The sequence below is a fragment of the Hylaeus volcanicus genome, chromosome 3 (assembly GCF_026283585.1).
Source record: "Hylaeus volcanicus isolate JK05 chromosome 3, UHH_iyHylVolc1.0_haploid, whole genome shotgun sequence".
Classification (NCBI taxonomy): Eukaryota; Metazoa; Arthropoda; class Insecta; order Hymenoptera; family Colletidae; genus Hylaeus; species Hylaeus volcanicus.
This window is the reverse complement of record NC_071978.1, coordinates 684,456-703,768: the sequence shown is the minus strand read 5'-3', so window position 1 is coordinate 703,768 and position 19,313 is coordinate 684,456. Positions and strand designations below refer to the sequence as shown.

Here is a 19,313-nt window from a genome sequence, read left to right as displayed (position 1 = left end):
TTCTCGACTTGCTCGAATAACAGGTCCATTTTATTATGTTGCAGCTGCGGAAAACTTCGGGCTGAGACTCGAGTCGCGCAGATCCTGAAAGGACACTTAATTCCCAACGAAGACGAAAGCGCCAAAGAGAGCGAAGGGAAATCCCACGGATTATTTCTCATGTCTGGCACGTCTAACGGCACGGGATGAACATTTAGAAAGCTTTATGAATCGCGCTCGAGGCCGGTAAGTGAAGCGTTTATTTCAGTTTTAATCGCTCTGTTTGTCTCGACGATAAACCTCGAGAACCGCGTCTTTTCCCACAAGCTTACATCCATCGCTGACAAGTGTCCATTTATTCCGTGGACCGAAATGAGTCCCGTGGTAAATTTCGCCGTTCCCCAGTCTACCGTGCGAATCATCACCCTTTCTTCCTTCGAATGAGTCTGGCCGCCGGCAGAGATGGCGAACGACCATAGAAAATTACGTTTCGCGCGCGAATTCTTAAGACAGCCATCCAGTGGATACCATTGCGAAAAAAACGTGTACGTTTCGTGGTTAAAAATCGTGGATTTTGTCACTAGAATTACCACGAATTAGAAAAGAAGAAATAGGAATTCATTGGGGGCAGGGGACAGTCGATGAGCGATGGTGTTCGACTTATGCGATCTACTTGCATCGTCTTACGGTTATCCGTTGTCAGTGGCAATGTGGAAACACATTCAGACCGCGGTATTATCTATAGCGCGAAGTTTCTAGTATATATGCCTTTTACTACGAGCGAAGTTTACAACCGATGCAGTTAACAGTTGTTTCAGTTTACACCCGCACGACTGACTTATCTCCGTACACTTCTACTGATGCCTTCTAACATTATCTACCATCGCTACGGTCGTGTCTAAAACTATCTGCTCTTGCGCCACAGAAATTCAGACGCAGCAGATGTCAAGGCTTAAACTTAGTTCGCGATTACACATATACTTTCAGCAGAAAATTCCAAATTGTGGTCCGGTATAGATCCGAAATTCGGAATCGCTTCGATAGCAAGCCTAACGACGCTCGGCGCGCTCTCCTTTGTTCCATTCCACTAGATCTACATAAATTGAAAGTTCTTTTCAACTTTTCATATTTAATGCCCCTATCTATTTCATTGCCATTCGGACTTTTCTGATAGCAACGTAAGAAAGCACCAGGGATTACCGATAACGAATGCGAGGTTCACAATTCCGCACGGGGATGCGATAAGGAAAGTTTCGAGGAAAAGCTCCACGTTACTTCATAAAGTCCCGACTGTTTCTCCACTTTTCACTCAAAGGCATAAAAGCAATGGAAGGTGGACGGAGGTAGAGTTCTCCGGTAAACGAAGGATTATTCGTCCTCCTTGATAAACCGCGAGCCTGCAACGAAACTCGTTGCGTTTATTGAAACGAAGTTAAATCCCGCAAGGATAGCCGAGAGAATCGAAAACAACCGGACAGTAAATTTACGTTATCTCCTCATCTTCTTGAAAATCCCCTTCCGTCCCAGGCGCGGGGAATCTCTTTGCGAATTTGCCGGGGGAAACGTACAGAGGAAATTACGTCTGTAATATTACCAGTCACAGACTATTGACCCCTTATTCCGGTCTGAATGATAACTTCATTCGGTCCCCAATATCAGTCGTCGCGAAAACGTGAAAGGTCTATCGAGGGTCTATCGGGAACGAATCGTGTCGCGGTCATTTGAAGGATCGTGTTTGAAATATACTCACATTTTTAAACAGCTTACTTAACTCTCCAAGCGCGATAAATTTCAATAATGTTCTGTATACGCACGAGTAAGAGAATTTCCGAAATTCTATCAGTTTCCATACTCCGACTCCTCGTTCGATGTATCATATTTTTAAGGAAATCTCTGGCTTCAATTTATCATCGCGTCGAAAGATTTTCTCTCGGCTTGCCGGAGGAAGCCAACAGCGCGTTAATTTTCCACCGATCCGAAGCGCCACGTCCGTTTCGGTGATCCTCGTAGCGCGAAGCAAATAAAGAAAATCGTCCAGGATGAAGCAACGGGCAAAAGAAAAAAAAAACCAAGCACCAGAAGTCTCCTCGAGGTAATCTAATTTGCTGATGCGACAAGGGGACGCTAAATTGTCGGGAACGGGGCACATCGATCCACGCTGGAAAATTGGGAATACCTTGGTCCAATCTGAAATCAAACCGCTCTGCGGGGAATCAAGATAAGGGCGGCTCTTCGTTCGTCTCGTTTCTTCCCGCGGAAATAGCGATCGCGAACGTCGACGGTTAGGATCGTCGAGTGGATCTCTTAAAATTTCTCAGAGTGCCGCTGCAAATTCATCGACTGCGCATTCGAGTGGGCGAAGGATCGTTCGCGTCCTCTATTCGTATCCTTTCACCTCTCTCAAAGACGCGAGAAACGAGTTCAACGACGAACAATGAACTCTCTCGTTACACTGCAGAACATTCGACAAACGTACTTTTTTTCGACCTTTATTTTACGTTCCTTCATAAAAATTCCTCCGAAAAACACGGAAACCACAATTTTGTATAAAGCATACATTATTCATCGGTCTTGAGGTAGCTTATGCATTTAAAACGCACGCGAATATGGGAAACGTATGCGCAACATATGCAGAATATCGTTCATAAATTGATGCAATTATATTAACATTTCATTTTGCATAAGCACATAGATATATTCTGCGTACGTTAGCCATATATTCTGTAATATTCACTTCCAAAATCCACTCTCTCGATTTCACTGGTATATTTGTTTGGATAAATTCAGTAATGGACGTAAAAGTAAACTTTTTTTTTTTAATAATAACGGTTTTCTAACGTTTCCGTATCTCGCGACGTGCCGTGGAAAACAGCAGAAACGTGCAGAGACAATGCAAGGCTGCTACGGAGAATCTTCTTACGTTTCCTATTTCTCCTGCGAGGATTCACGTCATCCGTGGTACCATAAGCACTATTAATATTTAATAATAGAGGAGAAGTAAAGCCTGGATAAGATACGCGTTTCGAGATGCATGCATATTGAACGCGCAAACATGTAGAAAGGAAAAAGAGACATGCAAATAGGAGAAACGTGATAGCGAAGCTGAAAATATGAACCTTTTACCTTGGCAAAGAGGGTAGGAGATCGAAATATATCTGGTTGAATTACTCACGCATGCTATCTTCGAGGAGAATGGGGATTCAGAGGTTGCAGACATTCGTCTAGGTGAAAAATAACTGTCAGGTGGAGGAAATAGTGTGCGAGGCAGATCGAAGCTTTCGCACCTCGTACAAAACACGTAAACGATATCCGTTAGTTCCGTCGTTTCATTTGCGTTAAATACCAAGAACAACTCCCTTTTCTGAATTCTTAACGACACGTACGTGAACGTTGACCTAACCTACCTGGTCAGCGCCAACTTTCGACAAACTCCCCGATGTGGGTTAAACGAGGTCGACGGAACTTCAAACTAGTAAACATCCTTAACAATTCATGAAACATTCTTTTAAAATTCAAGTCTGCAAAACCCTTGCTTACATTCGTCTAAGTTTTCGCGGACTTCCTTCATCACTCCTACCGAATTCCTTGATGTGCCAATTAATAAATTAATTAATGTAGTAAACGATCGAGCTACTTTTTAGTCGATAGTTAGCCTAATCGATAGGTATAGCTTGTCGACAGCTATCGCGCGAAAAGTCTGTCGCCGAGCTGTTAAACGTTATTAGAAATTCATCGAGCCACGGGAAGCGACGAGGAGAGGCGAAGAAAGGGTCAGAAGGCAGCGAAAGCGAGAGAACCGTGCCTGGCGGACTCACAATCAATCTCCCCCCTCCTCTGTCCTCCTTTTTGTCGGGCTCCTCTGGACCGAAAGCACGAGAGCTCGAAAAGTTCGCGAGTGGACAATACTCCTCGTTGCAACGAACAAAAAAAAAGAGAGAATGGCGGCGAGAGGAGAGGTGGAATAAAGCCGGGCAAAGAAGGGGGTTGGAAATAAAAGAAACTCGAGGAACTCGTCGGCATTCACCACCCTCCGCGCCCGTATTCTTTAGCCCGTGTCGCGGCCGTTGACGAGCCTGGTGTCGCTCGACAACTTTTCCTTCGGTCAAACAAGCCAATGTTTACCAACATCGACAAAGGAGAAGGCCTCGGGATAGAGGGGGGATGTAAGTAATTTCGAGACGTCGAGCTATGTTTACATTAGAAACACGGTGTCGCTTTAACTGCGATCGGCACGTCGCCTCGTATAATCGATGATTTCTCTCCCTTCCTCTCTTCCGAGTCGGAAGTGAAAATCGAAACTAAATGAGATTCCGCCCGATCCCGGTCTTGCTCGAGACACTTTCGCGTAGGCAAATAGGTTCTCGTTCTAGGGAGTAGAGGGTTAGAGCGCTGAGGAAATGCACGCGCGAGCATTGATTTTGGCTGGAGCGTATTCCTGCATTGGATTTTTGAAGATACCGCTTGAGATTCTTACAATTATTGCCGTCCGTGGCTTCGAAATGTGAAACGTGTCCTTTTAGATAAGATTCTCGAGGTTGGAATCATTTCCAATGGCCGGACACGTAGCGAAGTGACCCTCGATAGCCAGTTCAGTTTAATCCGATTATAACAAGGAATAGCCCGGAACTGCTCGCGGTATCGAAACGCTGGACGCTGCCGCTATAAACGTCGCTCATTTGCGACGCATAATCTAGGAGGGAGTCGAAGCTTGATGCAAATTATTATACCAATAAGTCAAACATCTCGTTTAATAAATGTATCGCGACATTAAATCCAGGTTATTCCGGGAATCTCGTTATCGAGGATTCTATTCATCTCAAGGAGCGACGAACTAATAAACACCGAACGCAATTAATTTTACCGAGAATTCTTCGCTCCCTCCGTTTCCTTTTTCATCATGCTCAATTGTAGATTTATTGGCACAGAAAATGCCGATAAATGTCCGGGAGCATCGTTTGCCGTCATTCGAAAAGAAATAGAAACGAAGACATTTTACGAATAAACACGCTAACATAATTTATTGATAAAATTTATTCATCCCATCGTGCGAACTTGGATCAAAATGTAAATGAAAAATATGAAACTTGGCGGTCGCGAATCGTACCTAGGGATCCATCTTTTTAATTAAAAGGAATAGCGTGTCGATAATGAAACATTTTACTGTAATTGAAGGTAATTTAAAAATTTCCATAAATCTCGGACGTTCGCGGGTCGAATTCGACGTTAAAACGGCGATCTGATTCTCGACTACGAAATCGTCCAAGGAACATTGTAAACGAATCTCTATAACTGCGCTCGAGATTGCAAAAGTACGAACTTTTTCTCGTTCCGTGACGAACGGAGTTAATTAACGATACCTTCGACTTCCTCATCCTTTCTTCGTCGCCCAAGAGAGAGAAAAGAAACTCGTACTGGGATTTTAATGAGATTTACTTCCTTCTATCCGGCATCGGAGTTAAAATCCTTTACCTCCGTTTCGTGTTTCCACTGGTCGAAAAAAACGGGCAAATTGATGACTGGCCACACCAAAAACTTGACGGTTTCGTAAGTTTTACCGAAGAAACTTCGTACCAGAAATAAGAATAAGGCAAGCTAGAAATGTAGTTATCGTTAAAATAGAAAAGCGACGAAATGTTCCTTCGTTAGTCCGAGATTTCTCTAGTATTAAAGCGGATTAACGTTCAAAGCATGCTAGAATGAATCTTCCTTTCAACTCAAAGGACATCATTTTCCCCATACGAACAATTTCGTTCGTTTCCGACGGAAAAGAAGACAGCGGTAAATTATACGTACTGTGAAATTAAATTATATATAATCAAAAGCCTAAATGACGATGAAAGCATTTCGTGGTGTACTTTTTGAAATGGACCCTTGGACGACTTTAAACATTTAAAAGTATAATTCTGTACAAGTTCCAGGCTACTTCAGAGCGCAGCCGTGACAGATATTTAGAAATCGAAGGACAGATATTGGCGACGTGACATCTCGAATCCCTTTCTTCGGTCGAGTGAAATGTTATTAATGTCGCGTTACATTCGAAGCCGTCTTGGAAGCATTCGCGACACGACTGGAAATGGAAAGTCTCTTCTCGAATACAGCCGCGCGTCGTCCGATATTAAAAAGCATCATTTCCTTGAAATTATTGAAAGGAGAGAGATAGAGAGAACGAACGGCATAGATTTACGATCAAAGGATCGAAATGAAAATTCCCGATTGAGACTAAACTCGATTCTGAATAAACTCGATATTGAAATGACAAAAAACGATTGCTTCGTTGAAGATAATTGTTATGTTTTAATTTAGACCCTGGTACGATCACACGAAGACGGAAGAAATTTCTACGTTTCATTTCTTTTCCCTTTATTTTTCGACGTGTAAAGAAGGACCTACGTCTTGAAATGTTTCAATTAATTTAATTAAAAACAGGGATTTAATTCTACAATAGAACGGAAGGCGTGAACCTCTATTTATTATTTTATATTTTAAGCAGCTTTTACATCAAACACGATGGCTCGAGTTGACGCCTTAATAATACGATCTCTCCTCGTTCAAAATAAACAGCATAAAATCGCTCCCGTCAGCTCGAGAGACACCTACTAAAATGTCTTTGCTGAAAATGTACGAAATTAATGAAAGCCAAACAGCAGTAGCAAAGCATAAGAATAACCTTTTATAGACGGTGATTGCGCTTCCATTTAGAAAGGTACATTCGTTCTATTTATAGAACAAACACAGACGGGATACCGAAACATCTTACAGAATTGATTATTCGTGTAACCACCCTCTACTCAAACTGTGGGCGTACAATTGGCGTAAATGGAAGGAAAATATACTAAAAATAGGTAAGTTACTCTCTGAAAAAAAGTTTCTCCGTGGAAAACTGTAAAAATAATTATAATTTCAGTATATTATACTTTCACAACCAACTTATTCGTAGATGTTCGAATGCAAAAGTAATACGAAATATCTTCGAGCGACTATTTATCGATATTAAAGCCAATCTGGTCTTCGTTGGCAAGAAATTGATGCAAATATACGTCGGAACATCGGAACGGAAAATTTATTCCGGTCTCATTATTTTAAACAAATTGGATTTAGCGTTCTCGCTCGAGAAACATTTCGAGTATTCCTCGTTTGATGATGGTAACGAGAACTGATTTAAGGTTCAACCTAGACGCGGTAAAGTTGAAAACAAGTTCGCGCTTGAATAGTGCATACTAGCTTCGACGTGTAACTTGCCAATTTTTTAACATCGCTTCTGATGTTTGTTACGTCGAGTTGGCAACGAGTGGGCAATGTTAAAACAAAGAGTGAGTGAGTTTTGATCGTAATCGGCGTAATGCGAACATTTGTTTCGTCGCGAGAAACATTGATTTCGCGGTTAATATTTTCGTGCACGCGTGCTCGTAGGCTTATCGAGACCGACAAGATCTTTGTGGTTCGCCGAGGCGTGCGCCAATGATTCGTAACTAAATGCAAATGCGTGTGGGCACCGCAGTAAATGCAAATGCAAAGAGACGTCGTCGTCGTCGTCGTCGTCGTCGTCTCAACTTTAAGCTGAGCTAATGCATTCAAGTGCACAGAAAGCAACGCGGTTCGTCGACCCTATGCGAGCTGTAAGCTACAACCTTTCGTGCAAAGTCCTGGCTGCGTCGCTCTATTTAATTACCGCCGCTTCCGAGTGCCTCTGATGATGCGTTCACGGAACAAATTTTCTCGTGGAACTTGGTCGCAAATCTGTTACGACACGTCGATCACGCAAAAGATCACATTCCTACGATCGAAAACGAGGCTATCCGAAAATATCTAGGATATAAAACTTTCGATCGAGCTCTCCGTACATCTACTCTAATCTTTTTGGCAGCAAAAGAATAAATGCATCGGACGATAAATCGAAGTGTCGATAGAATAGTGATGGTTATTAGCAAATTTAGTGCAAGCTAGATCCCACCGCAATTCCCATGTTTAACGTGGACCGACACATTATTCGGGCGTAGGTAATTTGTCGGCGTTTACACACATGCAAATATACACGGGACGTACATAGCAGGCTGGAGCTGCATTTATCTGAAGTTCGATTATCTGGCAGCATACCTGTAATAACTAACCGGGCCTGGATGGAATTTCCACTAATCGACCGTGACGGTAATGGAAATAAATGAATGCTTTCAGCGTTGCAACCTTTATTAGATTCACCGAGCGATGACGTGGTTAAAAATATCGCTTAAATATTCCATTTTGAATTTGATGATACTTTAACTGCAAGACTCAGATTCTTTCCATTACTCAGCTACAGCTTGAAATACGTATAGACGTTGCACGTTGACTCTACATTTTGTACAATATAAGCTCGCGAGAACCCTCGACAGACGAAATATTGAATTTTACACCAGACGGTCCGTAAAGCTCCGGCATCCGATGGCTCCGAACGAAACGTTGAGGAGCTTTTAGAAATGACGTCGTTCCGGTGCGTCCATTTGTTACGACGCCGTCGGAAATGATTATCTGCTCGTATAATTTGCAATATTGCCGTGCCCGGTGGGCGTCGTTGTGTCGTATTTATCTGCATAACGCGCGTCGGAACGTCGACAATCAAGGGATTGACATTACCGCGTTCCGCGTGTTGTGCGCTCGACCTCTTTGCCGTGTATTTGCATACGCGCGTACGCCACCACCGCGATACTCGAATGCATTAACCCCCCCGAGCTTAACGTCGAAGGGACACCGTCGTCTCCAAACTACTCTCTATTTGCATTTCCCAATGTCCGTGGTTCTGTCGCGATGAGAGAGCTGGTCCAGCACCGCGAGGGCTACGGCTCCGTTTCGCCCAGTTTCCAAATATTCAATTATTTCATTAAACAGGGCACGCTATTTCGAACGAACGTATAACCCTCGAAACAATCGACTTTTCGATCTTACCGTGCAAGCGACATTATGATCGCACTGACGCGGACGGCACGTACATTTCCCAGATTCCGACGTTATGGAGCCGACAAAACTCTGCTGCAATTGCCGCGCAGGTTGTGTACGCGACTCTGAAAAGCCGCCGTTTCAGATAGCTTTCACGGTGTTTCACGGTGTCTAGGTATACGTTTCGGTGTTCTCATTAGCAAGAGAAACGGCAGGAAATATTTATACATAACGTTTCTCGGTATTTACGTTCGACAAAGGATAGAGAACGGACCGCGATAACGCTTTGCGGTGTTAAAACGATACCGGCAAAACCAATCCTCTATCTCTTAATGCGTACAGTGTTCGCGATATTTATCATTTATGCTCGTTCTTTGATTCGACGCAATATAAATCCCAGTACTAGCAAACGCCCAATTAGAACTGTGTTTATAGCACCCTTGCGAGCTTACGTCCTCCACACTGATAAACAAATAGATGAAGTAAAATTGCGTGGGATCGTGGAATGAGTAGTCTGGTGGTGAGAAATGCATTCGAAATTATTTCGTGCGAGTGCGGTTCACGAAGAAAAACGAAGCTCCCCGGGGAACATCGATCTTTTAAGAGGATAGAGGGACAACCAACTCGTAGCGTCGCCTCGGAGAATGTAATTTGCAATCAGATGTCGAAGTCAGGGAGCGAAAACAAGGAACCCCGATTGGCCCGAAGCCAGTGACGGATCCCGCGGTCTTCCCAGTGGGGTGGCGTTTTGTCACTCTTGTCGCCCCTCGAGACCAGACACACGACCCTCTATCGTGGAAGCTTAACACCCATCTCTCCGACTCCTTTCTTTTTTTTCTCGAAGATAAATCAACGAGGTGCGCCACTTGCGGCCTCGCCTTTTCCTAAATGACTCTGGTAAACGGCTGGTTTTTCCACGAATATCCTGCGATTCGGAATCTCGTTTCAGGGGGAGGCTGCGACTGCGTTTTTATCGCGAGCAAAACTACCCTCGCCGTTTCGTGGCTTCGATCGAACAGTTGGCGAATATTAGGGAAAACAGGGGCGGAAATTGGGCGATTCTTTGGGCGAAAGTAAATCGAAAATGTAGACTAACGCTATACAGTGGCACGCTTTGTTCTCGAAGAAATCGATTTTGACTATCCGTAAGGTGTGGCGTGCAAGCGAGGTGTCAAAGAAGTCGAGAAATTCGGAAAAATTTGAAAACATTGTATACGTGTAGAGGGGGTTCACTCTCGAATAAAAAAACATTTTTCGTCGTTGACATAGAACGGTTCGAGGGAATGAAATCACGGCTCGAAAGAAACGCGACGTTGCCATATTTATTCATTTGAATTTTCGCAAACACGACCGTTTAATTCGACACGAATCCCTTTACAGCGTTAAACGTGTTCAGAGAAAATTGTCCCATGTAATTCTTTGTTTGTACATTTGTCTTGTTCACGGATTGAAAACAAGCTCGAAACTAGAATAGGAAAATTCGCACGATTGTACTCTCGGAAGCGCAGGTTGAATGGAAACTGGCTTTTCGGCGGATCTCTCCGTAATCGAGTGGCAGAAAATTAGAGAGTTCATTTTCCTTGGCAGTACTTGATAAAGGGGCGGGAAAGGCGTATTTTTCGAGCGCTTTCAAGGCGGTCTCGTTTTCTCCGTAAGTCACGGCAACGAAAGGGCAGGTTTTTTCGGGGAAACGGCCGTAATTCAGAATCTTGCTGGAAAAGCAGAACCGCGCGCAGCCCGCTTTTTCTCCGATTTTACACGCCCAAGCACGCATGCATAAATTTCTTTCATTCCGCGGCTGGTAACCGCGTTTCAGGCCGCTGTTTGAAACTTAAACTTATACGTTTATTTATCGCGGCCGTAGCGGCGCATTTACCAAACGAAACGTGTCCCTCAAGGACGCGTCCCCGTAAAACGTACACGTCGCTTAATTCACGCCCTGTCTGACGCTTTGATATTCTCCGGTGTCCCAGTTTGTTAAATTTTCTTTCAAACCGAACTCGCTTGAAACGGATTAAACGAATCCGTTAACCGCGCGCGAAATCCTTGAAATTCTGTACGCGCGTTGATAGGAAAATTTATCCAACGGTCTACACGAAAATCAACATCGCGGTCCCTCCATGCGAATTATTCGCCAAATAACGATATTACTAGCAACCGAAACAATTTTAGTCGCGCGGAATTTCCGCGAAATCAATACTCATGGATTGTCGTAAATCTCATTCCAGGCTCGCTCTTCTTTCGTTCCTTTTTCAACGCAGGAGTGAAGAATAGCTTCCGCTGTCTTCGTAACGGAACGCGGTAATACAAAAGCAAATAAACGGCGAATAGTCGGACGAAGTTTTGACAGTTTTAGATCCGCAAAACGCAACCACACGTCACGTATACGGCTCGCAAACGTATGCGCGGTGTGCACTTCCGCCCGGAAGCGGATAACTTTCGAGATTCATAACGGAGTATTTCTACGGTGTAACTTGACGCAAACACTTTGTACACAAGGAACATAAACTCGAGTTGAATTACACACGGCAAACTCCTCCGGAACGTATTTCCGCGAGTATGTATACCAGACAGCCTGGAAGTTATTCCGGCTTTTACGATTCATATTTCTGTAATTCAATGAAGCACGGGAATTAGCGACATCGTTTGACGTCGCTTCGCGCGATTTACCCTTCGCCTAAGTGAAATTCAGAACCGAAATTAGTGTGCCCCGGGTTGGTTTCGCGACGTTGCCATATTTATTCATTTGAATTTTCGCAAACACGACCGTTTAATTCGACACGAATCCCTTTACGGCGTTAAACGCGTTCAGAGAAAATTGTCCCATGTAATTCTTTGTTTCATTAAACGTGTGGTCGTTTCAACATTTACTTTCCGCTCGAGTCTAGATTAAAATCCAATTAGCTACACGTAGCATTTGAAATGTTTGTCTTCCCGATTCGGATCTTATTGAAATTAAACAAGACTGTACCTAAATCTTTCTTGCTCGTTACTTTTAATATCTTGGTACTGCGTTCTGATATATTCCAATAGATCTATCTAGGCGAAAACCACACTTTGTTCAACGCTTCGGTTATTCTCTTGGGATATTCCATTAGATTAATATTTGAAGGTACTCGCAACGATATTACCCGCTTTTGACTTTGAAGTAAGACATCCAACGACCCGTCTCGTTTAATCTTCCGATGTAGACCAATGAAAGATTAGACGTTTGTAAAACGTTGAATAAATCGAAGCCTCGAAGAATGCCGTAAACAGCCTGAAATTCTCGAGAGGCCAGGCCGTGAAAGCTTGGGATGTCGTTTAAAATTTTGACAAACGGGTAATTCGGATGCGACGACGGCCAAATCTCCGAGACGAAAAACTTGGGATACGTTTCTCCCGCGTATACTTTAAGTATACTCTAAGACGTATCCAGTCGAGTTGACAGCCGCTATATATTTCACGGCGAAGTTTTAATATCCTGCGGCAGAGACGGCGAGATGTCTTCCATGGATTTCGCGACAGAATCTCGGCAGCAACTTTTTTAAATCGGCCTCCGCTCGAATTTCTCGGATCCACGGGGCGATGGTCGATCGAAACCGAAGCTGCTAGGAAAACGGGAACCAGAGGAATTGGCCAAGGACTAGCGTGCATCTCCATTACTCCTCGACCACCCTTTTCGAGTCAGATTTCCTCGACGCAGCGGTAAATTTGCTTTTTCTATTAGCGGAACACGACGTGCAGAAGACAAATCTGCGAAATTGCGGCACGGTCTCGTGGAAACCGTGGGACCTGCGCCCTCGGCGAATCGCGTGAACGATAAAGGGAAGAACGTTGCTTCCAGCGGTCGTTGATTTAACCGATTTTTCACTCGGTTTTTGTTTTAATACATTGTTCAAAGGCTACCGTGTACGAGGAAACCGATCAAACTTGATAACATTAATTTGAAAAGCTTTCGTGCACGCGCACGACAAACTGCTTTCGATTTTGTTAATTACAACGGCTAGAGGGAAATATCGAACCGTTCTCTGAAAATCGGGAGCGTCGTTGCAAAGAAAGCATAACGCAATTTATAGCACGCATCTATCAATACACCTCTACGCCACGATAAAGGCTTGTAACTATAAATTACTTTTCCGGTGATGATAAAGAATTTTCTGCCCCTGTATATATTATATGTACACATACAGATTTTCAAGCATCTCCGCGCGATCCGATAACCTGAAAATTGCTCTTGGGTCCCGCGCAGAACTTCCAGAGGATACATTGACCTCTATTGATCAGATCTCAGCCCCGAAGACTGCAACGTATACGTATAAACGCATCCCCATCGACGGGAATTTCGGATAAATGCATTATCGTAAATACCCGCCGATGTAGTGGCCGTTGCCGCGAATTGATACACATAAATTCCAGACGCATGGCGAAGAAGGAAAGGAGAAAAAGGAAATAGCCGACACTTCTCGAATATTTATTATCTTTATCGAGAATTATGTTAGCTTGGCCAACCTGACGATTTACTCGGCAATAAGATTTGAAGACTCTTAGCGACATCGCGCGTAAATCACATTTATCTGTTGCAAACGTAAATCAAACTTTCACGAGAATAATTTGATCTACTTAAAAAAAGATGTCAGGACATTTTATTTGACACGCGTGGAGAGACTCGTGAAACTCGGTTACTGTGCTTACCTAGCTGCGCGTTTTTGAAATCGTTTTAACAAAAAACAAACTCTCGCGTGAAAAAATTGTAATTTACACTTCCAATTTACTCTTTCTCGCACAGCCACATTGTCCAATATTGCAGCTTCTATTATGAAACACTCTGTGTACCTATGTGCCCTGATCCAATTGTACGCATGCGTCTAGCAGATTTAAAATATCCCGTTTCGTTGGTTTCGATACTCAGACATAAAAAATCGCGTAATTATTGAAATTAGTTTCTGCTAAGTTACACGCGTAAGATTACGGAACTACAATTCTCGCGAGGCCGATAAACCAAGCGAGACTTTCAAAAATGATTCAAAAGTGTTTTATCTCTGACTACCGTAACAGCGACTATTTCTTCCGAGCTAGGTTCGTTATCTACCCCCAACGGCGTATCTAATTTGTAATGCGCCATCACGTACGAAACTAGTTTCGCGTTGCGAACACAGCGACGGAAATATAAACAAGGGAAAAATACGCTGAAAAAGGACACCGGATAAATATAAATAGTTCGCCTCTTTCCCCAGTATGAATGAGAATAGGCTATTCTGGTCAGGGCATCCGACGACCCCCTTTCTCATCCTTTTCCGATACGCTTGCACGTTCTTCGGTCGATGCGTTTCCCTCGAGCGCTCGAAATTCCTTGCAGGACCACCAATTTCCATAAAATTATTGCGAGCCAGTGTGCGCGCGCGCCCCTTGGAAATTTACATACCGTGACCGTGTCGCGGTGGCGCTTATAAAAAAGCCTCGCAGCGTTTCGATCTAAACGGGTTTCCGTGTCTCCGTCTCCTTTCGCGGTTCAACATCACCTCGTAGAATATTTACCGCCCTTTCGACGACGAGCCTCCCGCGAAAACCAGCTCCAACGTCTACGATTGCAATCTTCGCGAAAGCTGTCGACGAATTCGCGATAAACTCTCTTTCGCGCGTTCAAAGAGCACTTTTAAACTTCCAGCTACGATCAAACTGAATTTTCCACTCGAAGCCACTTTCCTAATCGCGACTTCTACTTTCACGCCACGGCAACCACTATCTATTTAAACGGGTACGCGTTTTTTTCGGGCTCGAAACTGATGGCTTGTAACTTTGTTTAGAAGCTCCAAAGTATTTTAAACCGATACTTTGGCCCTTCGTCCGAGTCTCTAATCTAAACTACAGGATAGCTTCCATTCGGTTAAGCTGCTTACTATAAGTTCGAATTCAGCGAGGCAGCTGACTTTCCAAGTACTCGAAATTTTGTCGAAATTAAGCATCGGTTCGTTGAATTCCAGAATTCGATTAATTCAAAGTTGGGTAGACCAGAGGTAGTTCGATGAGTTTAATTACGAAATTCGACAGTTCGAATAGAAGTTTCCGGTAAAGTCTATACTTGAACAATGCGATCATCGATATTCAAAACGCGCCAGCTTCAAAAAACAGATGCGTAGTTCTTCGAGCGAACGAAACTAAATATTTCATTTTCGATACTGGACTCTGACGAGAGATAGGAATTGGAGTGAATCAGGATAAAACAGTACACATTGGTTCTGTTAAAAATTTAATACACCTTTTTCGAATCTTATATTACTAATACATTGATATACAATAATAATAGTATTATGTCTGTTGTCATACCGATATACAATAATTATGATGTAATACTATTCGAGTTTAAAATTAATACAATCAACATCTATTAATTTCTTAACAATTCCATGAAAGTGTTGACATACAATGAGTTTCGATATATTTACAACTTCTCGTATCGGAATAATGTTTAATGAACAATATAGCTCCTGTATACGAAAAATACTAGTCGTTCTACATAAGAGTAACGTGGCATCAATGAATCATACATTAAACAAATCAAGTACTCCGTACTTTCGTACGATTTATGATCGTACGAAAAAAAAAACGTAACACGAAAATCTCTAAAAATATTATTTGGATTTACGCGTAAATTATACTGATGTATTAAAATTAGTCTATATCGAAATTATTCTGTTAAACAAGCACGAATATCGAGAAATCCTTACCGGATATTGAAAATGCTAATTGCTATTTTTATACTCTATACATCACGATCTTCGTATTTATCGCAATCAGCTGTGAAAATAGCTATAAAGATAGATTATCGTTCGGAAGCATACTAAGCGTAGCAAACCGACTAGTTTCCACATTTTTGTATCGATTATCAGAGCGTTCTGCTAATTTGCTTTCATTTAATTTGTCCTCAATTGATAGTCTCCGTTTTGCGTGATATATCGAACCCAAGGCAAAGCTTGATACCCACTCTTTTCGATAATTTTTAAATAACGCACTTGTATACCTGATGTAGTAAAGTAGGGAATTTCAAATTTTACTTGGATCGGCGGTTTACCTTCTACATCTTCTCCGATCACGGATGGTAAACCAAAATGTGCTCTCATCAAATATTCTTTTCCTCCGGGAAATGACTTGATAAACCAAGTTATGGCGCTCTGTTCCGGAGAATACTTAACACTCCCAATAGTGGTTTTGAATTTGGGAGAATCTGCGTCGTTTGGTACTGGTATTACTATTTCTACGTTGTTGGCCGTAGAGCGCCTTTTAAATTGTGACCTTGCTTTTATCATGTACTCTACTCTGCTGTGAGCATGTCGCTCTATTACGGATTCTATCCATATCAGTGGTTTTACGTGTGTGTTCAGTCTATAAGACATTAGCTCAAATTCACCATCGGGTGGAATGAAAGAAATCGTTCTATCGTTTTCAAATCGAGACAATCGGACGCACTGGTGAAATTTAACGTCCTCTAATTCGACAGATTTAGACTTTCCACGTCCTGTAGATTCAAACAAGACTTTATCATTCAGACCGAGTCTCAATTCTGGCATTCCAGATAAATAAACTCTCATTTTAATGGCACCCACAATTTCAGAACTCAATACATTTCCATTGGCATTTGCAAGAAGATTCACAGATTCTATTACATCTAGGAACACCTCGTTCTTACGGTATTTTATCCCTTCTGATCTCCAAGATACAGCATTAGTCACAGCCATAGGAATGCGTGGTTGAATTTCAAGTTTATGACCCTCTTGGGTGATATACTCTTGCAAAATCTTACTATCCGTAGTTTGAGGATAACCAAAATCTATCAACTCGTCTAACAGTTCGTAAATGACGACAAAATTGTCTCTTATACTTTCCTCCTCCAATTCCTTAAAGTATTCTTGCATGACTTGAACTAGTTTATGCAAGAATACAAATACCAACGAAATGTTTGCATTCTTTTTTGTAGTTGAAACGATGTAAAGATTATTGTACTTTATATAAGCATATGTACATTCAAGAGTTTGAATTATCGGAGTAAGATTGCCCTCCTCCTCGCGCTCCATTACAAGAGGCATAAATTTTTCAATAAGACCTGTCTCTATATCTCCTCTATAGTTTCGAGAAATCAACACCTTTCCCTTCACATCTAAAATATATATTGCAGATGTCGACATCTTGAAAATGTGTCAAACTGTAATGAAAAAAAAACATTTTGAAATCAAAATAGATTCGATGCAACGAAAACCATGTGCCAAAAGGAGGACAAAGCTATTCGACAGACTAGTCTCTACGAATCGATAAAGCCTGATAGAGGTTATGTTGTTAGGAGAAGAGTACAAAAGTGAAAATACGAAGTGAAAAGAAGAAAGTATGACGTATGAAACTCGTCAACGTGAAAGCAGGGTACAGAAATATAAATGAACGCAAAATACGCATTAATAAACGACATAATTTGACATTAAAGTGTACGTCTAGATGCCCGAACGTACTTTGGCGATAAAATTGGTTGTATATCGAAGTACTTACATGTCCTTCCAATTCCTCGAGGAACGCTGGTTCTTCAGTTATTCACATCGAACTAAATTTAATTTTGGTAAAAACACACAGATGAGTTTATTGACAAAAAGGCCCTCCCCTCCCAGCTGTCCGACTGCCACTGTGGACTGCACTGAAGTTGCTTCGCGGCAACCGCAATCGAAGCGCATGCGTTGCCAACTTCGCGTTGAATATCGACCCGCCTCTATTCGCCTCATTCGAACGGTTTTAGCTGGCAATATTTAGTAGCAGGCATTTTTTTAAATGTTACAACTGAACATTAGCCTGACTTTATGGCGGCAATAAAAAGGATAATTTAATGATCATATCCAGGAAGGAAACAACCGAATTGGCGAATTGTAAAATTCGGTGTACATTTATTCTAATAAAAAAATACAAAAATTTCTCACGATTAATGTCTTTGACGAATTACTTATTTTGCAAACTGATATTACAAATGTTCAATGAATTCAAAGATATACATATTAATTGCATCTCGAAGAATGATGCTCTAAAGGTAGCATATGTTACCATCTTGCAAACTTCTATACTTTTTTAATGCGATGTACCATTGGAAAAAAGAATCCTATGTATATCGTAATGTGGCATTTTTGGAGGTAGTGGAGATATTCCAACGTTACGTAGCCGCACAATGATCATCGGTGTTACGTAATAAAAGTGTAGTACACCGAAGTAGGCAATTGTACCACACAAAAGCGCATCCATAGACGCGCTCCGTGTAACGCACCGCCCCTACAAAGTCTATAAAAGAACCAGGGGTGATTGAACCTCGTTTGATTGCACGCTTCGGAAGGAGAACAGAAAAGAGAAGGCGGTGTAAAAGTGGTGGCTGTCAGCTGTCACGTTCTCACTGGCGGAAGCTGTGTACGGTTATCGGAGCGTTTCGATTTTAATTAAAACGTAATTTACGATGCTGTTCGGCTACGGTATAAAATTGAAAGAGAAGGAAACTAGCGTCAACCGATCTTTCTGGTCCTTTGGAATTTCGTATCTTTTAAATATCTTTACTTAAACTTCTTTTCTATATCAGAAAATTTCTTTCTACGCACTAAACATCAACTTCGAGATCGTTTATCTTGCCAAATCTCAGCTACTCGCGAGGGAGGTATTTAGATTTACCCTAGTCGCTGTCGACTCGTCCCGAATCGTGACACACTATTTGCGCAAAATTCCGTGAGAAATTCCATCGTAATTGAACGATGCTGGCTCGATTATAAAGTCAAATCATCGATGGGAGTAGGAGTTCTTCCGCCACCGGGGAATGCATTTTCTGTCCCGCAACTTTTTCCCACCTTCCGCCAGAGATTGGCGAAACTTCATTCGAATAATAAACGGCGAATAAAAACAACGTATAACGGTTTATTCGAGACGTTTATTGAATTGAAAAGTTACTCGAATCACTTATCATTTTGGTTGCTTATTTTGATTCCTTTTTCGAAATTTTAATTTAGACGAGTTTACTAGTCTCTGCCCTTCCCTTGTTCGTCGTAAATATCACGTTCCGTAGCTTTCGGTGATACCATCAAACCAATTTCGAATTTTCAACGTTTCAGTTTCCTCATTTCTCTTCCTTCTTTGTTTCCATTCGGAACCCTCTTGCGTCGTTGTGTTTCTTTCGATTCTCCGTTTTATTCCCCGATGAGCGATATGGCCGCGCAGGCACAGAGCAATCCTCCCAGTTCTCGGTCTGTCGGTCCGTTTTGCGGATGAAACGTCAATCCGAAGATAAAGTGGCGAAATACAGGAGCGAGGGGCGCTAGAATCGCGGGTGTATTACGCGTTTGTCGGTCGAGTTGACCCCTGTTTGGGGATCCGCGCGCGGAGGGCTGAAAGTTAGAGCCGTCTAGGGAATCCGACGCGACCGATAATTGAGATTCGAA

General features: G+C 42.4%; 2 protein-coding genes across 3 annotated transcripts in view; one reads left to right on the top strand and one right to left on the bottom strand.

Annotated features, from left to right (window-relative positions):
* The window catches only part of LOC128874037 (neuroligin-4, X-linked-like), a 126,233-nt gene that overhangs the window by 82,511 nt on the left and 24,409 nt on the right, over positions 1-19,313 (top strand). For both annotated transcript variants that reach the window (XM_054118281.1, XM_054118280.1), the window contains exon 3: positions 45-225. The gene's annotated coding sequence lies outside the window, so the exon portion shown is untranslated. The remainder of the gene's footprint in view (positions 1-44; positions 226-19,313) is intronic.
* On the bottom strand, positions 15,106-17,555 carry LOC128874039 (AP-1 complex subunit mu-1). The gene is made up of 2 exons (XM_054118284.1): positions 17,404-17,555; positions 15,106-17,068 (listed from the first exon to the last, which is right to left on the bottom strand). Exon 2 carries the CDS (start codon positions 17,049-17,051, stop codon positions 15,783-15,785), a length of 1,269 nt encoding a protein of 422 aa, XP_053974259.1. The 5' UTR covers positions 17,052-17,068; positions 17,404-17,555; the 3' UTR covers positions 15,106-15,782.

Excerpts from the sequence above, each read along its gene's own strand:
- LOC128874039 (XM_054118284.1), bottom strand. The coding sequence starts at position 17,051 with ATGTCGACATCTGCAATATATATTTTAGATGTGAAGGGAAAGGTGTTG.